Consider the following 24,179-nt stretch of genomic DNA (forward strand, 5'->3'; position numbering starts at 1 on the left):
GTTACCATTAATTCCTATTGGGATTGTCACTGCCAACTTTTCACTAAGAGGCACTCACATAGAACATGGCCATGTCATCTCAATTTAGCTAGATACATGATATGCTTATACCCAGTGGGATGCCTTTAAAAAATTTGCAAAGGATGTGCCCAGCTATTCTTTCTGATGTCACAACATATTATACACAGGTTACTTCTTAAGAATTTGAATGACTAAATATAAGAAGCAAATAAATAGATCAAAATTGTTCCCTAGCCATCCTTCTTAATTAGCTTATATACAACTCTTTCTTTGGTTTTAAGCTTAACATGACTTTCTTATGCTTGAGAGAAAGCATAGAGTAGTGAAGCATAGAGTAGTGATAAAAATGTGTGACTTGAAGTCAGGAGAGACCTGGAATCAAATTCTGTCTGTTATCCTCCCTAGCTTTAGGAACAGGAGCTACCAAACCTCACTCAGGTCTCAGTTCTCCTCATCTTCTAATATCTATAGTACTTAACTCACAGGGTGGTTGTGAGTTTAGAATGACATGATTACATAAACCTCTTTGCAAGCTGATCTCTCATCACTGTTTATCTTTGCCTTGTATCTACAATATACTAGGAATAGGTGACAGCTACATAATCCATTAAAGTTTGTACTTTATTCACACTAATTCATATAAACCTAACAATTCTGTGAGGTGGGTACTATCACTATCATCCCTATTTGCGAATGGTAAAACCGAGGATCAAGAATATTAAATGACAGATTTTGGCAGTCTTATCTATTATAGTTGAACCTGACACTGTATTATATTAAAAGTCTACATCATACTATTTTGTTATGGTCAGGTGTTTTCAATGTGACATTACATGGATGTCCTCTAAGGCTAGTGAAATGAGCAAGATTTGCAATAACTTGCCCTTTCAAGGAAAGTCCCCCACAAATGGCAAAGCACAGATGGGGTGCCTTTGTTATAGGACAGCAATTGCTTCATGGGTCCTGAGTAATCTAAGGTCATTTTTCCCTTACACTGAAAAGCTATTCTTACCATTGTTCATTTCCTTCTACATGGATAGCAGTCATCTTTCTTTCACCCTATCCCTTTTTGCTTCTCTCATAGCTGATCACTGACCCCCATCACAGTTTCTATTACTTTTTTCCTTTTCTCTCATTTCATTTCTCCATTCCTTTCACTGTTGCTTACCCTGTAATTCTAAGACTTTCATACCACTAAGGACTGGGATTTTAGAACCTTTGCATATCCTTTGGTTTTTCAAACTCACCAATTACATTCAATAATGTATAATTTCTGAGCTATAAGATCACAAAATTAGAGCTCGAAGAGGTAATCTAGTTCAAACTCTTCATTTTAATCACGAGGATACTGAGGCCACAAGGGTTTAAATAACTACTGTGTAGAATGAATTTTTCTTGTTCTCATATACCTAACAGAGCCAAGATTCAAAATGAGGTCTATTGCTCCCAAATCCAGTGGTCTTGTCCCTATACCAAGCTATCTTGAGTCATTTTGTAAATGATCACTGCTCTGAGGTTCTCCCTTATTCTTTTAAACTTCAAGATTTAAAACCGTTCCAAATGGGTGAGGTACAGTTTATAATATGTGTGTTTGTGTATGTGTATTAGTATACAGTTGGGAAATCAAGTTCAGAATAAAAAAAAGTTGTTTTTATATCTAACAAATCAAACTGCTTTCTATGTATCACAACCAAGATATCAGTATAAATATGTCCATGTGGTTAGTTCTATATACACTGTTATTCTGTAAATCAAAAATGCAATAAATCCCCAACCCCTCTTTATCATGAGGTATTCTGTATCTCCAGAGTAAGGTTCTATTAGAACACTGCAATCTCCAGGTTGTTCTGTGGTCAAATTAGTTTAGGAAATATTGCTTTTAACAATACTTAATGACAAAAAAATAAGAACAATCAAAGTCAGGAATCCCAATTAACATAACCTTTATAAGATAATCACAAAATAATAAATTTTAATTCATACCATGTTGTATCTGCAGTGCTTCTTTCAGGACAAACTCAATGTTCTCTTCTATTTCATTTTCAACATTCTGGTGTTCTAAAAGTTTTTTAAGTTAAAAAAACTTAAAAATATAAACACTTCAAACCTTGTACAACATTCATCATGAAATTAATTTATATAAATTTTAAATCTTCAGGCAATGAAGTATATTAATTTAACATTAGTTTAATGCGTATTTTTTTTCTCTAAGAGGCATTGTGGGGCAAATAATAGAGTCAGACTCAGAGTCAAAAAGTCCTTGGTGTTCAAGGTCCACTTCTGACACATACGAGTCTGTGAAAGTGACTGAACCTCTCAGTGTCCTAATTACAGAACAGCATCTGCACTGAGAGAAAATGTTTCTTCACCAGGAGCTGCTTATATCAATAAAGTCACAAATTTGGGCAAAAATAGGTAGAGAGAAAGACAAATAGGCAGGCAGGGAGGCAAAGAAAACAAAACAGATATTTAGAGCAAAAAAGATCTGCTAATTTGATAAAACTGGTATGATGCTATCAGAAGAAATAAATTTTCAAGACTTCTTTGTGACTTCTAAAAAATTAATTAAAGCTTCCTTTATTCCTGCCTATTTTAATTTGGGAAGTCTTACTCAATTTAACTTATAATTATAACCCAAAATTCCACCCTGTCATTTTATTAGCTAGTAAAGACTATAGACAGATTCATAATGTTTAAACAAAATATTTTCTTCGAATTTCTTTTAATGACTACTCAATTATCAGATTCTATATTAGCAGGCTTGAATTAGAATCAAATACATCACCAAATAAAAATAACCCACTTATGAAAAAAGATAATTTCCAACAGTATATTAATAAGATGAGCGTCTGTCTACCTTATAGTATATAAGTATTTAGCAAAAGGAAAAATTCCAGGTTCTACTTGAAATAAATGGTCCAGGAAGGAAAAAGATGAAAATAATAACTTACAAGCCAAAGTATGCAAAACAAGGTCTTTTTAGAAGGAACAACTAAGTCCTAGACTCACTTGGGAACCACAGCAGAGGGGAAGCTCTCCATAATTTTTTTTTTTCCCTGAACTATGTCGAACAGCTACAAATGGTCAATGAGAAGTCAAAAAAAGTAAAAGGGGTTGTCTTATTGAAGAACTTTGAAGTGCTGGGACACCAAGAATACCAAGGCAGAGACACCTGGAATAAATTCAACATGCTTTAGCAAAAGTGGGCAAGGGTCCTTAGGGAACCTGAGAAAGAGTGAGAATTGTGCTAGGGTTTTATATAGAAAAGGGACAAGAGAAAGGATGCCAAGGATTCTAATTGGGTAATCTAGGGGTACAGGTGTCTTCTGGGTGCAGGAGCTTATGATCTATGAATGGGACAGTGCAAGGAGTCTACAGAGATAACTTTGTTGATACCAGACATTGAGGGAGTTGTCAGAGGCCTGAACCTTGAGGATCTGGCACAAGGGAGAGTCCTTGGACCAACCAAGGACAAAAATACTTGGACCAGGCACCCCTGTGTCTGTTCTGATAAGAAAATGTGTTCTGCAACAAGAGAAAATTTTCTCACAGGGCTGGGGCCTACTGAGAAATCAGGAGGCTTCCAGAGACATGGTCTTAGGGCTGGAGCCCAAGCACCTCATCATTATCACCTATTGAGATGATCAAAGTAAGATGTGTCTAAGGTTAATAACCTAACTCATTATATTTATTTCTCCCAAAGATACCATAATTTACCCACTGACCTGTGTTTAAAGCCTTGATTTACCTCTACAGCAGCACCAATATAGTAATGTCAGCCTAATAATAATACAATATAAAATAATATATATAATAAAATAATATAAAATAATGCCTAAAGGTTTACAAAGTACTTTACAAATTTTATCTCATTTTATCCTCACAATGACCATGCTATTATTATCCCCATTCTACAGATGAGGAAACCGAAGCAGACAGGTTAAGTTACTTGCCTAATGTCACACAGCTAGAAAGCATCTGAGGATTTGAACTCAGGTCTTTCTGACTCCAAGCCTAGCATTCTATCCAATAAGCCATCTAGCTGCCTAATCAAGCTGCCTAGTCTTGACAATTCAACATCTCTAATATCTTTTATGACATCTTTCTACATCCTGTTTGCCCACTGCCACTTAACCTGAAACAGAATCCCATTACTACTGAAATTACAGGAATAGCCCCATTCATTTTCAGGCTAGCCTCTAACACTTCATCCATTCACAATGTTACTGGATTCACTATCCTTAAGATTAAATCTAATCATATTACTATTCTGTTGGAACATTGAGAGCACATCTTTGCTTCCTGAATCAATTCCCTAGTTTTCATGCCCTTCTGTCTGCTTACCCTAGCTATCTACTACTCTTCTCAGTTTCTCCCACTACTCCAGGTAATTTATTCTCTGGTCAAGCTAAAAAACTACTTGCTATGCCTTAGAAGTGTGGCATCCATTCCCAACTCTGAAACATCTGTTGGGGTTCTGTCTCTAAAGGCAAAGCAGTCAATAAACTCTGAAAATGTTTTAATAATAATCTTATTTTACAAACAGTACCAAGACTGGGGGAAGGGTACAGGTTGAGAAGGGGGTTTCAATGCCAGATGATTTTATATCTGACCTTAGAAGTCAGTGATAGGGAAACACTGGAGTTTATTTAGTAGAAGTAAGGGGGGGAGGTGGGGGAGAGGAACATAATGTGCTTTAGGAAGATTACTAACAGCTGAGTAGAGGATAGATTCAAGTGGCAAGCAAAACAAACATGCAGGCTCTTACAATAGTGTAGGTTTGAGGCAACAAGGGCTAGGGATGGCAAAGTCAGAAAGAGCAGGGGGAATGTGTATTAGATGTTAACAAAGGTAACATCAATAGGACTCATTAACATATTGACAAAGGAGTAGTTAGTATTTCTTTATCTCCTTAAGGAATGAGATCAGCTAGCTAGCCTCAAGGAGTTTAAAGTTACCAGATTCAAATTCCAGACTGGTGATTTTGATTTGTTTTGCTTGGCCGAAAGATGGAATTTGCTGGGCCCAAGGATGGAATCTGCTTGGCCCAAAGGTAAACTAAGGCTTCAGGCAAGAAAAATTTGGAGTGATCCAAAAGCAGAAGGGCTGCCTCAGCAGGTTCTTACACTAAAATCTCAGGATTCTGAGATTCATTTGTTATATCATTCTCTACACCTAAATATTCCTCCACAACTCCAACTAGGGAAATTATTCCCATCATTTAATATCCAGCTCATCTGGTACCTTCTTCTTGAGTCCCATTCTAATGCCAAGTTAGAAATGATTTTTTGCTCTCTCAATTCTCAAATAGCATGATCAAAAAATATCTGTTAGAAAGAATGGCAAAAGAACAAGAATCTCTCCTATAACATGTTTTTCTATCAAAAGAAAGTTATGTCCCCTTCCACACTAATAACTCAAATTGTTGGGGAAAGTTGTGATATCAAACCTAAATCTATCAGTAAATAATGTGTAGTGCCTAAAACTACCAGTGGGAGAGACAACCAAATTTCTTAATGATTACTTCTTAAAACGTTTTAGTCATTTCTCAGTCTGCAGGCTTATCATAGTATAACTTCTTTTTGTACAGGCCTGTGATTTCACTTGTGGAGGAAACCATCAGTAAGTAATGAATTAAAAAAAAAAACATATTAAGTACCTCATATGTGTGAAGCTTTGACAATACAAATTTTAGAATTGGGAAGGAAGGGATTAGGCATTGGCAGAAAAGTTAAGAGAGACAAGCTCCCTGTGAGGCATAGGGAGCCAAAGGGAGAATGTGAGGAAAGAACTTGAGTACCTCCTGTGCAATGGTAGCTATCTTTGATAAGGTTCTGGGTATCTCATGAAGTCTAAATAGCAGGGACAGTCAGGAGGTAGAGCATGTGAGTGCCTCTACTGTCCTCACAGGGGCTCTTAATTGTAGTGTCATAAACCCCTCTGGAAGGCCACTGAAGTCTATGGACCTTTTCTCAGAAAAATGTATAAAATATGTAGGTATTTAAGGGAAACCAAATACATTAAAATGAGTATCAAAATATTTTTAAAAAAACCAATTCAGAGATCCTGGTCTAGGAACCCCAAATCAATAAAAATACAAATAAGCACCTGTTTTCCAATTTATACTCTTGGGATACTGAAAGATTAAGAGGCTTGCCCAGGGATTACATGGACAGTTAGGTCAGTGGCAGGACATGAAATTAGATTTTCCTCACTCAGAGATGAACTCTTCATCTTTTTATCATTTTGCTTTCTCACAAAAAATATAATTTATGTATATTTTGAAACTTTGATGTCTTTACATGTAACTGGAAAATACTATTAAATAATTAAAACATAATAAAATAATAAATATAAAAAATAAAATTGAATACTTAAAAATCTTAAAATACTTTTAAAAATAATTTTGGGAAAAGAATTAAGGCAAGAGAATCATTTTGAATTTTAAGGACTTATGGTGGCATAATATAGTAAAACTTTCACTGGGCTAACAGTCAGGATACTCTTTCATCCTCAGCTTTACTAACTCTGTGACCTTGAACAAACTTTCAAACCTTTGGGTTTTAATTTTCTAACTGTAAAATGCAGCAAAGGGAAGGGGGGGAGGGGCGAATATGGGAGATCTTATTATAGGATAAGCTTACCTAATTTTCTTGTAGCTTGATCTTCTGGTTGTATGTGGTCCTCTGGTTGTCCAGGTAAGACTGACTTTGCTGAGGCAGATTTTTCCTTAAGTCCTGCATTTTTCATTCATAAAGTTAACTTTGGCTTTTTGTGAAAATGGAAAACTTTATTCAAATATATATTAGACCAGGAAAAAGATCATATTCACAAACATTTCCAATAGATTGCTTAGAGACTATCTGGAAAGGTTTCTAAGAGTTAGTATCTCCACCTAGAAAATATATAATTTTAAATTAAAACTATAGTAGGAAAAAGACATTGTTTGAATGTGTACCTTTTCACTAATTAGAATTACATTTAGGTTGTCCAAAAGAAAAATTATATTCAAAATAAGAATTTTATCTAGCTACTATCCACATTATCTAGTATTTCCCATAAAAAAAAATTTTAAAGATTAATTTCTAAGCACATTTTAATAGGAACATACATTCAAGTTTCAAACTCATATTTTACACACTATACTGTGAATTTTTTTTCAGTTTTTACATTGTCATACACTGAAAACTGATGTGCAAAATAAAATCATAATGTTCTCTCATTCCATAGGTTACCTACAAAGTATGCCACTATAGTAATACTAAGTACTAATATATCTGATATCTGAAAAAAAAAATGGTGATTTTATTTCCAACTCCACTTTTAATTACAGAAAATCATAGGTGTAATAACTAAATATGGACAACAGTCCAATTCAAATACCACTGAAAAAATGCAAGAGATCACAGAAAACCTGTAAATGTTTTAAAAAGAAAAATATCATGCACAGATTATTTATTGCTCTTAAACCACCAATAATGGTCTGATAAACATATCTGTAAACAAGATTAACAGCATCAAGTAAGGAAAAAATATTTTTAACCTAATATCTCAACTATATGTATATGTGCATGTGTGTCTTTTAATCAGTAAAGAAAATTTCAGTGGCACAAATACTGATTTATAAGTACCACCACATTGCCTTGTTTTACTATGTATATATACTAGGAAGGTTTTGTTGTTCCTTTCCATGCGGGGAAGAAGGAGGATGGGGAAGGGATACATTCCCCCAACTTGACCTCCTAAAATGCAAAGGAAGGCCAGAAGGAATTACAAACAGTACAACTTTGAAAGTTACATGTTGGATTGACCGTATATCAAAAATGTTAAGCTCTATATAATTGCTTCATAATTTTAGATAAAATTCTGCACTGCTTGATGTTCTGTGATTTATGGGGAAATGTTCAATTATCTAATGTTTTTTGTTTTTGTTTTTTAGAGCAGAATTCTTTTAAAAAGAAGATGGAGAAAGAAAAAAGGAAAAACTAGTTACAAGTGGTCCAAGGTCCAGTGGTTGCTGTGGAGGGGTAAAAAAAACTTCAGGTTCCCTATTACTGTGTAGCTTAGTCTCCCTATTTAGGCTGGTCCATTCTACTTTGTAGTTCATTATAGTGTTTCCCCATGGAATCCCAGGTCCTTCTCACTTGGAAAAAAGGAAAGACAAATACATGCTTTCCATAGACATGCACACACACACACACACACACACACACACACACACACACACACACACCCATACCCTGTACTTCCTTTCAGCATTTATTAATAATAGAGTAAATACAGTATTCAGGAAGGCTTCATAACCAACTCTAAAACAAAAATTTTAGACAGAAAGTTTCTATTAATTTCTAATTTCCTTTATTCTCCAGAATTTTTGTTTCCTTCCATTCAATTTTTTTATTGTTCCTTCTTCTGTGTCTGTCCTCACAGTAAAATATACACAAATATATATTCATACTTCCCTTCTTCTTACCTCACCACACCACATACCTTGTAAAGCTTTGAAGAGTCTGATAAAGGCAGAGAAGGCCTTTAGCACAGAAGGAATTCCTCCTATTTCAATTTAACTACTTATCCCCCCAAAAAATCTAAAGTTAATTAAAAGGAGTCACTATTATTTTCTGGTCATGGAATCTTCCTCTACTTCTAAGTACTTTCCTAAATAACAATGGGTCATAACACCAGTGGCAATAAATCCCAAATTCCTTTAGTGTATAAGGATATAGAACGTTTCCCAGTAGCCACAATCCCCTTTCCCCTTTCCATGCTCCTAGTTCTATGCTGTTAATATATCCCCAATAATCCTAACTCTATGCAGTTAATGAGATCAGAGTGAGAATACTAAACCCTTTTCAGTTGTATGAAGAAGGTATAACAGTAATCTACTAAAAACTAATGTTTTGTTGGAGCCAGTTGTACCTACAATGTTGTTTTTCAGTCACATCTGACTTTGTGACTCCACTTTGGGTTTTCTTGGCAAAGATATTAGAGTGATCTGCCATTTCCTTCTCCAGTTCATCTTACAGACAAGGAAACTGAGGCAAACAGGATCAAATGACTTGCCTGGTTTCACAGTTATTAAGTGTCTGAGTCCAGATTTGAACTCATAAAGATGTCTTCTTGGTGCTGAGCCCAGAGCTCCCTCCACTGCACCACCTTGTTGTGCCTACTATACCAGCCCACAAATGACAATTGTTCAATTTTCAGTATTTCATCTCAGAAACCATTAAGCTACATACTAGCACTTCATATAGTGTTATGCTAATTGCCTAGAAACAGGGATCAGCAAACTACACCTAAAGGCCAAATCCTGCCCTCAGTCAGTTTTTGTAAAGGCCTGAGATCTAATAATGGCTTTTACTTTTTAAAATACAACTATTTTAAAAAGTAAAAGCCATTCTTAGTTCCTGCAAATAGTGTGCTAAGCCCTGGTCTAGGCTTAAGGAAGTGATAGAGAAAATGTTAATGTAAATTAAGTGTGTCATGTGTACATGAGCTAGTTGTTAAATATTTACCAGGATGTTCCTCATGGGAATGAATTTCATGCTGATTGTAGACTTTTTTCAAACAAAATAGAGCAATAGCTGCTAAAAGCAGTAATACTTCTCCAATGAGTGAATTTTCTCTTTTATTCTACTTCACTTCTAACCATTAAAAAACTGTCATATTTTTCATTATTTTTTTCTTTATTATTTTCTCTATTATACCTTTTGCCATCGTTTTTGTGATTACATTGGAATTCCTAAAGATTTAGGATAACTCTGAAAACAGGTAATAGGATTAAGGAAGCCCAAAATTTTTTTCATCTTTTTAAAAATAGTATATAACACAGGCAGAAAATAAGGACAGGATATAACAAAATTAAACAATAGCTCAGTATCCAAAATAGCAGGGATCCCTGGAATATCCCATCCAAGAATATTCTTCTCCCTCCCAAGTTACCTATAAACCTGAAACATGTGGAAGTAATTTCTATTAATGAGATTCCAGAAATCTGCTTTAATCTATGTTCTTGGGTTAAAAGTTTTCATTCATAGTTTAAAGCTAATAAAAATTAAAGCAAAAGTTCCATAAAACAAGTTTAAAACCTCTAAGATTAATTCACATAGAGGTAAAATTTTTAATGCTTATTATCAATCAACACTAGTAACTATGTAGGTCAGAGAGTCACACAGGATTGAATAGTCTCTAAAAATGTTTATCCCTGAGTTTTCCAGACAAGATGGCTACCTGAATGAAGGTAAGCAGTCTAGCTTCCAAATACCTATTTTAGAAGAAAAAAAAAACTAAGGACAAGACCAAATAATGATCAAGAAATCCATTGAAAAACTATAAGTGGTTTGATCAACCACAGAACTACATAGTCAATTCTGCTCAGGAAAGAATGCTTGTTAGAAAAGGGGCAGAGGTAACTATATCTTACAAAGTTCCATTCAGAGGCAGCAACAGTAAAGAGTTTCCCTAAGAAACCTCCAGTGTGGTTGAAAACCCACAGAATGAGCCTTGAAAGAAAACGGATATGACTATATGCAGTTGTGGCAAGGCAGTACTCATATCTCAGAAGAGGGAAGTCAGCACTAGGTACAAGACCAAGAAGAGCTGACCATTCTACCTACCCAAAACCATATCAGGGGCTGGAGCCTAGGACCAGTACAAAGCTCAGTTCAGAGAGGAAGTGAGAAAGACAGGAAGGGAGGAAAGGAAGGAGAGAGGGAAAGACAGAAAGAAGGGAGGGGAGGTTCTTCTACGCATCAAATATACAAGAGTTAAAAAGGAGATGGGGTAAGGGATGAAGGTAGACATGATTCTAAGAGTACAGTTAGAGGGGAATGGAGCCATTCCACAAAACAGATACTCTAAGAGAAACTCAACAAGGGTTGAAAAGTGGGAAGGCCTTACATAAAGATAGTACATACTGAGGTTTCAGGGTGATTATTCACCTGGGTGCTGCAGGGTTAAGTAGAACCAATGGCACTGAGAGAAATTCCAGGATAAGACAGCATGGTTTAGAAGTCATAGAGGCAGAAACAGGGCCAAGAAAGGAATAAAACAGAAGAAAATCACTATAGGTCATAATTATTATAGACCCAGAGACATCCAAAAATTCAACTGAGAGGGTAATTTTATAAAAACTACAAGCAGAGACTCAAAAGAAAGAGTTAATTTCCCTAAGAATTATATGAATACGTAAAAGAAATGAAAGAAATAAAAAATGAAGTTAAAGTTCTGGAATAAAAATTATAAGGAGAAAAAATAGATTAGAAAAGATAATGCTAAGTTTTACGTAACAGTCTTTCTTTAAATTACAACAGACCAAAAAGAAATAAACAACTTAAAAGAGACAAGAAATATTACTACAGAATCAAAGGATTAGAGAAATTAGGAGAAAATGTAAGTCTGGAATAAAAATACTAACCTGCAAAACAGATCAAGGAGAAATAACTTAAGAATCAATTAGAAGTCCTAACACTATATTTTAAGAAATCATAAACAAAAACTGCCAAGATCATTTAGAATCAGAGGTCAAAGTGAAGACATAAAGAATCCACCCCATGAAAGAAAGATCAAAAGGAAAAGTCCCAAGAATTTCATAACCAAAATCCACATCAAAGAAAAAAAAATTCTGCACACAGAAAGAAAACAGGGTAGCAATGAGTCAGAATAACATAAGACTTGGCTATATCTACTATGAGATCTAGAATTCAATACTCCAAAAATAAGATATAGGCTTACAACTAAGAATAACCCCATAAAGTCAAGTACAATCTAACCAGGAATAAACTTTTAATGCAATAGAGGACTTTCAAACATTCCTAATAAAAAGATGAGACTTGACAAGGAACTTTTGAAATATAACTACAAAAGTCAAGCAAAACTTTGAAAGATAAATGTATTGGAATGAGATGGGCTATAAAATGATGAAGTTATAACACTATAATAATGGAAAAAACACATCCCTTCAGAAGTGCAGAGTCCTCAAAAAATATTGAGGGAGTTAGGAAAAAACAGAAGACCTAATAATAGAATAGTGCTTTTCTGAGGAATTTAATAGGAGAAAGAAATGGGAGAGTAAAGGGAATACATTACCGCAGAAAGCAGGAAGTAGGAAAAAAACAGGAGTGTAACAATACTTTTTTTCATAATTGGGATATGTGAGAAGAATATACAAACATGGAGAGATAGAAAGAGAAAGGGGGGCATTGGATGAAACTCACTCATTTGAAAGAGACAAAGATGGTGGAATAAACAAACATTTTCACACACACACACAAAAAAAAACTGAGTGTAGGAATATAGCAAATTCCACAGAGAAATAGGTAGGGACAAAGAAAGAGGGTTGTTAAGAAGGAGAATAATACCTGAGAAAGAAAAGACGCAAGTAAGACAAACTTCCTGATTCTAAAGGGGGTATTTTAGAAGGAATAAAAAGCAAAGTACCAGAAATGAAGGGGATTTTCATCAATTGGGGAATAGATCAACTGTGCTATATGGAAGTAATGAAATGTTATTGCATTGTAAGAAATGACAAAAGAAGCAATTTCAGAGAAAATTAAGAAATAGGAACTGAAGCAGAATGAATTAAGCAGAAGAATATATGAGACAAAAAACAAAACTTGAGAGACTTAACTCTAATCAAAGCTATGATAATCAACAGCTCCTGAGAATCTATTAGAACACATTACCCAAGTCCTAAGAGAGTAATTAAGAACTTAAAAAAATGGAAGGATACATGCACTTTTGAAAATCACTGTGTGGATGTGACTAGGCTTGTTACATAGAATTTCTCTTTTTCTGTTTTGAACTAAGTTGGAGGCTGCAGGACATAGAAACAGTGATTATCAAAAGTTAGGGAGAGAAGAAAAATAAGAGCCAGTGAAACATTTTTTAAAAACACATAATAGAGAAGAAAATTCAGAAGGAAGCACAGACAAGCATGACAGTTTTTAAAAGGAACATGTTGAATTTACTGTATACTTTTTATTTTTAAAAAGTAGGCAATATGGGCGGCTAAGTGGTGCAGTGAGTAGAGTGCCGGCCCCAGAGTCAGGAGGACCTGAGTTTGGTTCAGGCCTCTGACACCTAACAAACACACACAAACACACACACACACACACAAACTAGCCATGTAACTTGGGGCAAGTTACTTAACCCCAATTGCCCTCCAAAAGGCAAAAAAAAAAAAAATAGGCAATATGGAACAGTGCTTTATAATTTCATATACTCTTTTTGTATCATGCTGTGTACATAGAAATGCTCATTTGGATTTTCTTTTTAACACATATGAGTTCAGAATATAAAAAAAAAATTAAGCAATATTTATCCCTCATTTCACCAGGTTAAAATTTTTAGCTTTTCAGATAAATTTTCAGAGAAAGCATTTTTGTTGTTTAGTTAATTAGTCGTGTCAGACACTTTGTAACCCCATTTTGGGGTTTTCTTGGCAAAGATACTGGAGTGGTTTACCATTTCCTTCTCCAGTTCACTGTACAGATGAGGAAACTGAGGCAAACAGGATTGAGTGATCACATAGATAGTAAACTTCAGCATTTGAACTCAGGTCCTCCTGACTCCATGCGCAGCACTATCTACTGCACCACCTAGTGGCTCTTCAGAGAAAGCCATGTGGCTCTAACGAAAAGGACTCTGATTCTAGAGTCAGAGGACATGGGCTCAAATACAGGATTATTAACTGTGTATCTCTGGGAAAGTCATTCATATTGTCAGGGACTTCAACTCTCTTATCTAAAAACTGAGAGGGTTAAACTAACTCAGGTCTGTGAGGTCTCTTCTTGCTATAGGGCTGTGATCCAATAAGCATGAAATTCCTTAAAATAAAATGCCTTCTATTCATTTTATAAAATAATTTAAAATAAAATCCATTCATTTTCTAAAACAGTTTATTTTCATAACTACTTTCCAGTCTTTATATTTTTATTTTCTTTAATATTCTCAATTTCTTTACATTTTTGCTGCATTCTCATTTTAAATGGAAGGAACTGGCAAAGCATACTAGAAGACACAACAGATCAACCATTTCAAATTTAATACATCATGATTATCTTGGCACAACACTTCCTTGCATTGCATAGACTGGTGCTTTTTAATCAAGAATTACATATTTCACAGGAACTAAAAACAGAGTACATTATATGCCTTTTTTTTTAGCACCAGTAGCAGCAGTACATTAAATGATGATGATGATGATGATGACGATGATGAGTCCAGGGAGTCAAGAATCAGAAACTGCAGGGCTATACCCAAAAGTTATAGGAATAGTAGGTCCTGGAAAGGACAGTTCACTAAAATGTAGCTAAAATTCACTTAAAAGAAGTAAAACTTTCCCATTCTCTTTTAAAACTATTATAGAGAGTCAAAAGTTCAATAGCTACAAAGTACCTGTTGCCTTTCTTGGTTTCAACTCCAAGGAATAAGATGTCCCTTCCAGGACAATCTAGCTCAATTCTCCTAAACTCATCACCAAAACTAACTCAGGCCTTGACTGACTCTACTTCCCTCTGCCTCCTTTCCCTTAGACTGGAAAAGTGGAGGGTGGAGCACCAAATTCCTCCTAATGCCTTACTTTATATAGGGCAGAAAGTAGACTAAGCTCACTCCACTTTGAATGTGCTGTTGATTTCAATTCCACAGAAAAAGATTCCCTTGCATCATTCCCACCCTCCCTTTCCTGCTTTCTTCTGTGTGCTGTGTTCCCCTCTAGAATGAAAGCTCCTTGAGGGCAGGTCTTTCTATTAAGCATATGCACAGAACTCAGCACAATGCATAACACATAGTAGGCATTTAAATATCTATTGGAATGGAAAGCACCCTAATAAGCCACTTTCCCAACTGGGAAAGCAGATATACCTTCTTAAACATTACTACAGAGGAAGAAAAGAGTAGGATTTCACTATACTTACACAGCTTACTTCCAACACTTGAAGGATTTGTGATTTTTTTTTTGGTGTGACCACTCCTTCCACCCACCCAGCTGAAAGCTCTCTGCAGGCTAATCAATGCTTTTGGAAAGCTGTGACTAAAAAAATGTATCACTCTGCGGTCAGCCGATGGATAAGCCTTCCTAAAATTAGTTAGATTGGTTCCCAGACGACAGATATGCAGTCATTCATCAGGCCCATACATGAAGTCTTTCTAGTTTGTTAGAATCTGTACTAGCACAAGCTCTAAGAATATAGGGTCCTCCCCATAGCACAACGGACCACTGGAACAGGACTACTGAGCAGAGGCTACTGAGCTTAAATTCAAGCTAAAAACAAATTTGTCTAAGGAGCTAAAAGCGGATATAACTTTTGCTAACTTTTTTTTTTCAATTTCCCTGTAGGGATACTATTTAGGCGAATAATATACTACAAATAAAGTAAATATTTCATCAAGGTATTCACAAAACTCCTTTAAAAATGTTCAATGAGGGGGCTGAGCCAAGATGACAGGGTAGAAGCAAGAAAATTGTGCTCCCCCATAACCACATCAAATACCTATAAAAATGACTCTAAACAAACTTCAGAGCTACAGAACCTACAAAGTGATAAAGAGAAACAAATCTCCCGCTAAAGGCAGCCTGGAAGATGGAAGGGTCCATCACAGTGCACTGGGAACAGAGCCCAGCCCCTCAAGAGTCTTCGAGTTTTAGCTTCTCAACCAGCCATGGCTGGAGGGACTTTGGGAGAGTAGATCACCAGTAGCTGTGGCAGTTTCCAGAATTATCAACACATAAATACCAAAGGCAAAGCAAGAGCTCAGTGTGGACTCTGGGAACAGGGGGTCTGAGAGTGTAGTCTGCCCCCAGGGGGCGAAGCAGCTAAGGCACGCATCATAGCTGCTTCAGAGCTCCTGGCCTGCAGATTGTAGGGGGACCAAGCACCAGTCTGAGGGGTAATTGCTCTTGCTTTAACCTGCTTGGATATGGATTGCTGTCTAGGGTGGAGGTCCTGGGGTGTGTGACCAGGTGCCAGAGCTGGTGGAGGCTTCAGAGAGGGCACCCAACTAATAGCTCCAGAAGTTATGAAAACCCCAGAAATTTGGGACAAAGCTCTCCTCTCTGGAAGCAGAATTCTACTGTGGCAAAAAGCTCAAAAGTCAAGTAATTGAGTGGCAACATGAGCAGGCAAAGCAAGCACAGAAATCCAACTTTAGATTCCTATTTTGGGGACCAAAAGGATCAAAGCAAGGAACAGGAGGAAGACAGCAAGGTCAGAACTCCTGTAACAAAAACTTCCAAGAAAAATATGAACTGGTTACAGACCACAGAGGAGCTTAACAAGGATTTTGAAAACCAAATAAGACAAGTGGAAGAAAAATTGGTAAGAGAAATGATGCAAGAAAATCATGAAAAGAGAGCCAACAACCTGACTGAAGAAAATGGCAAAAGAGGCTCAAAAAGCCAATGAGGAGAAGGATGCCTTAAAAAGCCCAATTTGCCAGATGGAAAACGAATCTCAAAAGCTCACTGAAGAGAATCATTCCTTCAGAATTAGATTGGAAAAAATGGAAGCTAGTGATTTTATAAGAAATCAAGATACTATTAAACAAATCCAAACAAATGAAAAAATAGAAGGCAATGTGAAATATCTCAGTGGAAAAACCACGGACCTGGAAAATAGATCCAGGAGAGATCATTTCAAAATTACTGGACTACCTGAAAGCCACGATCAAAAAAAGAACCTAGAAATCATCCTTCAAGAAATTCTCAAGGAAAACTGCCCTGATGTTTTAGAACCAGAGGGCAAAATAGAGATTGAAAGAATCCACTGATCACCTCCTGAAAAAGATCCCAAAAAGAAAACACCTGGGAATATTATAGCCAGGTTCCAGAGTCCCCTGACAAAGGAGAAAATATTACAAAGAGTCAAGAAGAAACAATTTAAATACTGTGGAAATACATTCAGGATAACACAGGATCTGACAGCTTCTACACTGAGGAACTGAAGGACTTGGCATATGATATTCCAGAGGTCAAAGGACCTGGGATTAAAACCAAGAACCACCTACCCAACAAAACTGAGTATGTTTCAGGGGAAAATATGGTCATTCAATGAAATAGAGGACTGTCAAGCTTTCTTGATGAAAAAAAAAAAGTTGAATAGAAAATTTGACATTCAGATACTATAAGCAAGAGAAGCATGAAAAGGCAAATGGGGAAAAGAAATCATAAGGAATTTATCAAAGTTGAACTATTTACATTCCTACATGGAAAAACAGTAATTGTAACTGATGAAACTTTTCTCAGTATGAGAATAGTTGAAAGAATATAAATGTGTATATGTGTGTGTGTGTGTATATACATATATGTCTATATAGAAGGGTATATGGACATATGAATATATATGTGAGTGTGTGTATACATGTGTACAGGTATACATAAACAGGGAGCACAGGACCAATTGAATAGGAAGGGATGATACTTAAAAGGTGAAATTGAGAAGTGAGAGAAGAATATAATGAGAGGAGATGGGGAGAGATCGAATAGGGTAAATTATCTCATATAGAAGAGGCAAGGAAAAACTGTTACAATGGAGGGGAAGAACAGGAAGGCAAAAGGGAATGTGTCAACCTCACTCTCATTGAATTTGGCTTAGGGAGGGAATGATATACACACTAAATAGGGTATCTTGCCCTACAGGAAGGTAGGGGGGATGGGGATGAGAGGGGGGATGATGGAAGGGAGGACAGGTTGGGGGGGGGAAGTTAGAAGTACACACTTTTGAAAAGGGACAGGGTCAAAGTAGAAAACAGAACAAGTAGGGGGAGGGATAGGATAGAGGGAAATATATATAGTCAGTCTTTCACAACATATCTACTGTGGAAATGTTTTGCATAACTACACTATATTGAATTGATTATCTTTCCAGTAAGGGTGGATGATGAAGAAAGAAAGAATCTGGAATTCAAAGTTTTACAATCAAATGCTTAAAAAAATATTATTTTTTTTTTACATGCAAGTGGGAAACAAGATATACAGGCACCGGATTATAGAGATCCATCTTACCCTACTAGAAAGTCGGAGGGAGGATGGGGGAGGATACAGGAGAGAGCAGATTGGGGGAGGAGGTATACAGTGGAATCGCTGTTTTGGGGTGGTGGGTAGGGGAAAGAGGGGGAGAAAAGTTGTAACTTAAAATCTTGTGGAAATGAATGACGTGAATTAAAAATAAACATAAAATTTAATTTTTTAAAAAGATGTCCAATGAGAATCATGTGAAGGCTGTAGGTGGCACAGTAGATAGAGAGCACTGGGCTTGGAGTCAAGAAGACCCGAGTTCAAATCTGACCTCAGATGCTTACTTGCTATGTGATCCTGGGCAAGTCACTTAACGTTGCTTGCTTCAGTTTTCTCATCTGCAAAATGAGCTGGAGAAGGAAATGGCAAAGCATTTCGGTATCTTTTGCCAAGAAAACCACATGGGTTTTGAGTTGGGGTCATGAGTTGGACATGAGTTAAAACAACCAAACAATAAACAAGATAGTATAGTGAGGTGGATTCAGAATTGGTGGGTCACACTCAAAGTCTGTTGGAAAAGGTCTCTGTTAACTACTGTTTGCTACTTCTTTATAATCTGTACAAACCATCTTCAGTCAGTCATCTTATTCCCACACTAATACGAGGGTCAGTGTCAGTAGACAAGGGGAAGAAAGGAAAGACAAACATCTATTTCCACAATTTTCCTCCAATATTGCCATTTCCCCAGCACCAAAACTGTAAGTCAATATGCCCTGACCCCATTCTATTTATGCCCTGATACTCATCCCACACATATATACATGCCCAACCTAGTCCTGTTTCTCACTTCACAGCCCCAGGACTTAGGGTGCCAAAGTTCCCCTCTGAAATACAGAATAAAATTCCTTCAGTATTCTTTAAACCTAAATTCCAACAACCACCACCTGCCCAGTCTTTGCCTTTCTCTATATAGCTTAAATAAAAATTTTTAAAAAATTTGAGAAAGAATAGGAGCACAAAGGGGGCATCCTTTCAAACTCAATTTGTTTCTTCTACATATTATCTGACCTCCAGATAACTATGCTTATCATGACACATGTGACCATGGGTGCTAAAATGTTAGGACTGCAAAATTCAGGCTCTGATGGATTCTTTCAAGCTGTAAATGGTTCAAGTATAATCTTGGAAAGATCAAATTTCTACTATCTGAAGATCAGCTTATTTAAATGTAGAGGCTCATTGCTGCTAGGTTGGCCGGAAGGTGATGTACATTTTGGCCACAGAGACCTGTGAAACAGATAAAAATGTTGTTTATATAAATTCTTAGAAAACCCTCACAGGTGGCACCTGAATGATTCAAGGCCAGGAGAGTAGGAGAAACTGAATGTGTGAAGAAAAAAAAAAAACTCTAGCTCTAAGCAACAATGGAATTAAGTGTGGCAATCCCTGAAGCCCCCACCAAAAAAATTGAGGATAATGGAAAAGTGTCATAGAATACTATTGTGCTATAAGAAATGGTGAGCAAGCTGGTTTCAGAAAAATCTGGCAAGACTTAAATGAACTCATGCAAAGTGAAGTAAATTGAACCAGAAGAGATTTAGATAAAGAGATTTAGAAGTACACTTCAAGTATAACCTCAGCAAATTAAGTAAAACAAATGTTTAACTGACTACCTATGTTGGTAGCAAATGAGTTTCAATGTTAAAATAAAAAATCGTGGTATAAAATGTGTTACCCTTTTTGAAAGAGATCACATCTTAACTTTACCAAGCCAAATGAATTAAAATATAGAGCCCTATACTTGATAATCAGTCTCAGAATACATTTGCATTTGTTTTAATATACAAATAACAGTAGTCATCAGATACTGGAGAAAAACAATGACTAAACTGGAAAAATAAAGTTATTAATATGCAGTGTTCAGATGAATATTCAAGAGTTATTAAGCAAAGATGATCTGTTTTAATTCATTTATTTAAAATTTACAATATTTTATATTAGAATGTCTTGTCAAATACCTATTATTCATCTCCTACAAAATACCTAAAAATTATTACACTATTACCCTTCAGAAGAACCACAAAATTCCCTGACTTCTGATAAGACTAAAAATTATAATACTGGTGGCTAAATTACCACTTACACATCTCTCTTCTGAATTTCCTTTAGTCTATATATTTTATCAACACAGTAAACAAGTCGCCATCTGATAACAGAATATGTAAATAAGTCCTTAAAAAATTCCATTAGTTTAATCTATAAGTTAGTTATTAAGCACCCATTTCAGAAGAACTTTGCTTAGGAATTGATGGAAGTTACATACTGTTCTAGATGTATGAGACAGCATTTACATAAACTTAATTTCTAGATGCTTGAATTCTAGCAGTTAAATATACTTGTACATCAGACATAATCACACAAATCTAGAAATTACAGTGAATTTAGAAATTACCACTTACGTATAGTAAAAATTCAATATAATTAAACTTTTCAGCACAAAAGGTTACAATATAGCAAAAAAAAAAAAAAGAGCTGATGTCTGGGTGGTAGCACTATAGTTTTCCCTGCTAAAACAAAATTAGAAGATTACCCTTTAAACATCAAGACACTAGATTTTACAATTTGTCATAATTAGAGAGTTGAAGTTCTAGTACAAAAGTAATCAATCTCATGTTTAGAGTATGTTTTTCTTTTTAAAAAGTCTTTAGATAAATGAATTATTTTATGAACTAAAACAGTTTCATCTACAGGTTAAAAATGAAGTTATTTTATGATGTTCAGTAATTATGTGACACTACAACAGCTTAAAACATAATGCACACATAATGAAAAATGATATAAAATTATCATTTTAAGTTTAAATAGATGTTTTATAAAAATCTCTAGTCTGTAGAAGTGCCTTATAACCCTGTTGGTTACTTCAGTAATTAAATTGCTTTGGAATTCAACAAATCCAATAAGCTTTTATTATGTATCTTCTACATACAAAGCATTGCATTAGGTGCTGATGATCCAAAGAGACAAAAATGAAACAATCCCTGCCCTCAAGGAGTTTACATTTTAAGGGTAGCAGAAAGTTCATAAAAGGTCAGCCTTAAAAACAGATTCACATATGTATTACTCCAGTATAGATATCTAAGTACTTACCTTCTAATTCAATTTAAGCACCTTCCACATGCTAGGCACTGTCTTTTCAGAGATGATAAATGACTCCCAAGGGAGCTTATGGTATATTAGAGTAATATGGCACACAAACTGATAAGTATGCTAGATATTAGAGTGTAATAGTCATAAACACTCTGTGTACATAATAAAGAAAAAGGTATTTTACATTTAAAAATGTGAATATTAAAGGATAACAATAAAAATTTCCATTCTGAACATAATCTAAGGATTATGCAGCTAAACATACCTCAAAAAACTTAAATACACAGAAAATAAATTAAATTAATGAAATAAGTTATTAAATCAAGTCAAAGTTTTCAATGCTACAAAAAAATTCCTTAAATAAATTCATTGTGTACTCAGTAGTTTTTCATTTATAAGCAAATATAACTGTAAATAAAGTCTTTTTAAGCAGCTATTACAAAAATTATCTATAATCTCAGCTTAACAAGATCAGGGAAATTAGTTTCAAAAATTGGAAATTTATAATATCATTTGATAATTTAACAAATAAGCAATGTCAAAGCATCTGACATTCCATGTTGATGGAATTAATAAAAATTTAGTTCTTTTTTTTCCGGTCTTGACCCTTTGCTAAGTTTCCAAGCTTAGAAGGATTTTTATCTACTTTTTTCTCTTCTTTATGTCTGGCTGCCATTTTAGTAGAAGCATCCTTTCCACTTCCTGATCTTTTCACAGTCTCTTTGTCTCTGGTACTTTTTTCTAGTCCTATTTTCTCTTTTTCTCTATCTTTTTTACCCTTGGAAGACTCCTTTCTGGATTTATCTGAATCAGTAGCAAATTTGTCCTTCCAGTCATCTTTTTCTTTCTTCCCCTTCTTTTTATCTTCATTCTTATTTTCCTTCTTTGACTCTGGTTTCTCTTTTGCCTTCTTAAGGTCTTCTTTAATTACTTCTTTTGCTTTTCAGGTTTTTCAATCAAAGGAAAAAAAATTATTCATATCACTTAATTTGTAGAATAGTAGCACTGAACAAAAACACTTGACTTTTTCTCCCCACATGAAGTATTCAACACAAAGTTGATTTTACTTTATCATCTAGATATATGTCCTTCCCTTTTCTTTCAATACAATTAAAATTAGTTGCATACAGTTTCTATAAAACAAATACATTAAGTTGCTTTAATTTTTTAAATATATTCTTAATTTTCAAGAGAAAAATGACATAAATGCTTTAAAAAGAAACAGCATGCAAAATTAATAAATTAGTCCATCCATATGCTCATTCTTAAATGAATATTAATGACCACTTGAAGTTTCACACAGGTACTGGCATTTGGGGGATTTTGTAGCTGTCTAAGTCATATTTGAGTTTTTGTGACTGCTCCCCCCGCCTTGGGGTTTTCTTAGCAAAGATGCTGGAGTGATTTGCCATTTCCTTCTCCAGCTCATTGTACAGATGAGGAACTGAGGCCAACAGGGTTGAGTGACATGTCCAAGGTCACACAGCTAGTTAAGTATCTGAGGACAGATATGAACTCAGGAAGATCCTGAGTTCCTGACTCCAGATCCAGCACTCTATCCATGGTGCCACCTAGCTGCCCCAGGTAATGGTATAAATATTAAAGAAATACCATCAATGAGATAAAATGTATCATGTCTTTAAAGTATTTTATAAACTGATGGCTAATTTTTTAATACCTGGTCCCCTCTCATAATTAATATTTCCTTGTATTATAATTGGAAAAGCAAAAGATTTGCATTCAGAAGAGAAAAGCCCAAATCTCAACTCCGCCACTTACTAGCTGGGTAAAATTAGGCAAATCACTTCATCTCTGGGCCTCTATTTCCACAGTTATGAAATGGGGATAACACTTTTATTATCCACCTTACAAAGATACTGTAAGAACCCAATGAGATAATGTATGCAAAGAACTTTGTAATCATAAGGCACTATATAAACATTGACTTTTATTAATTTGATTTTGCATCCCCTGCACTTAGAATAATGTTTTGTGCTTAATGTTTGCTGAATTGAATTATTTATATTTGATAGATTCCTTCTTCTATGGAACTCCAAAGTATTTTGTCACACATTGTAGAATCCCATAAGATAACTCACACTAAAGCAAGTATTACAGCCAGACAAAAGATCTTTTCATAACAATGAAAAGAACAGAAAAAATAAAAATTGCATATAATCATTTACTTTGATTCTCTCAGATAAGTAAATGGAAAAATTAAGTACTGAAAAGTTTTTTGACAATTTCTCTTAGTAGTTTAAGTGTTTGAAATAGCAAAAAGAAATTTTAAAAAAAAAATACAAGGTTGTGAGGGGCGGCCAGGTAGCACAGTGAGTAAGAGCACTGACTCCAGTGTCAGACTGACCTGGAGATAGAATCCCGGGCTCATACACTTAGCACCCACCCAGAAACACCTGGCCGTGTAACCTTGAACAAGTTACTTAACCCCAATTGCTTAGGGGCAGCCAGGTGGCTCAGCCAGTAAGAGCACAGGCTCCAGTGTTGGGATGACCTGGATCAAATCCCAGGCTTAGATACTCAGCACCACACCCAGAAATAACTGGCCGTGTAACCTTGAGCAAGTTACTTAATCCTGATTGCTTTAAAAAAAAAAAAAAAAACAGTTTGTGGCAACAGAGTTACCCTAAGTATATGTCATGCCCAACACTTTATTATCCATACTAGAAAGAAAAATAAAGGAAATAAAAAATAAAGAGATCATTTGTTATGCCTATTGCTTATCTTGCTAAACCTTTAAAGGACCTGTGAATGAGAAGTTAGAAGAGTTTCACAGAAAGACAAGGATGCATATGTCTTATCTACTTCAGGGTAAAAGCAAAATTTTATAGTAGGAAGTAGCATTCAAACAATATACAAAATAATTGGAAACTTTTGTCAACTCTATAAATTCTGGGAGGTACTATAATTTTCTCAAAATCACTAAAACCTCAAGTAGCAGAATGGCATTCTTTTAGAACAAAGACTTTTCATGGAACACAATTTGAAAAGTATTCTTTCAAGTTATTCTTGTAAAATTCATGAATCATTAGAAGGC

General features: G+C 35.3%; 1 protein-coding gene across 9 annotated transcripts in view; it reads right to left on the bottom strand.

Moving 5' to 3' along the window:
- Positions 1-24,179, bottom strand: part of ASPH (aspartate beta-hydroxylase) — a 523,279-nt gene that overhangs the window by 184,409 nt on the left and 314,691 nt on the right. For 7 of the 9 annotated variants that reach the window (XM_069100008.1, XM_069100007.1, XM_069100009.1 and 4 more), the window contains 2 exons: positions 6,666-6,758; positions 2,005-2,079 (listed from right to left, as the gene is read on the bottom strand). In XM_069100008.1, the coding sequence (XP_068956109.1) occupies positions 2,005-2,079; positions 6,666-6,758 (168 nt within the window). Of the gene's footprint in view, positions 1-2,004; positions 2,080-6,665; positions 6,759-19,933; positions 22,064-24,179 lie in introns of those variants that run through there. The other 2 variants (XM_069100011.1, XM_069100012.1) reach the window with 1 other exon arrangement.

This window comes from Petaurus breviceps, unplaced genomic scaffold, assembly GCF_028583685.1.
Source record: "Petaurus breviceps papuanus isolate PSGF00001 unplaced genomic scaffold, PetGlider_PUasm1.0 38, whole genome shotgun sequence".
NCBI lineage: Eukaryota > Metazoa > Chordata > Mammalia > Diprotodontia > Petauridae > Petaurus > Petaurus breviceps.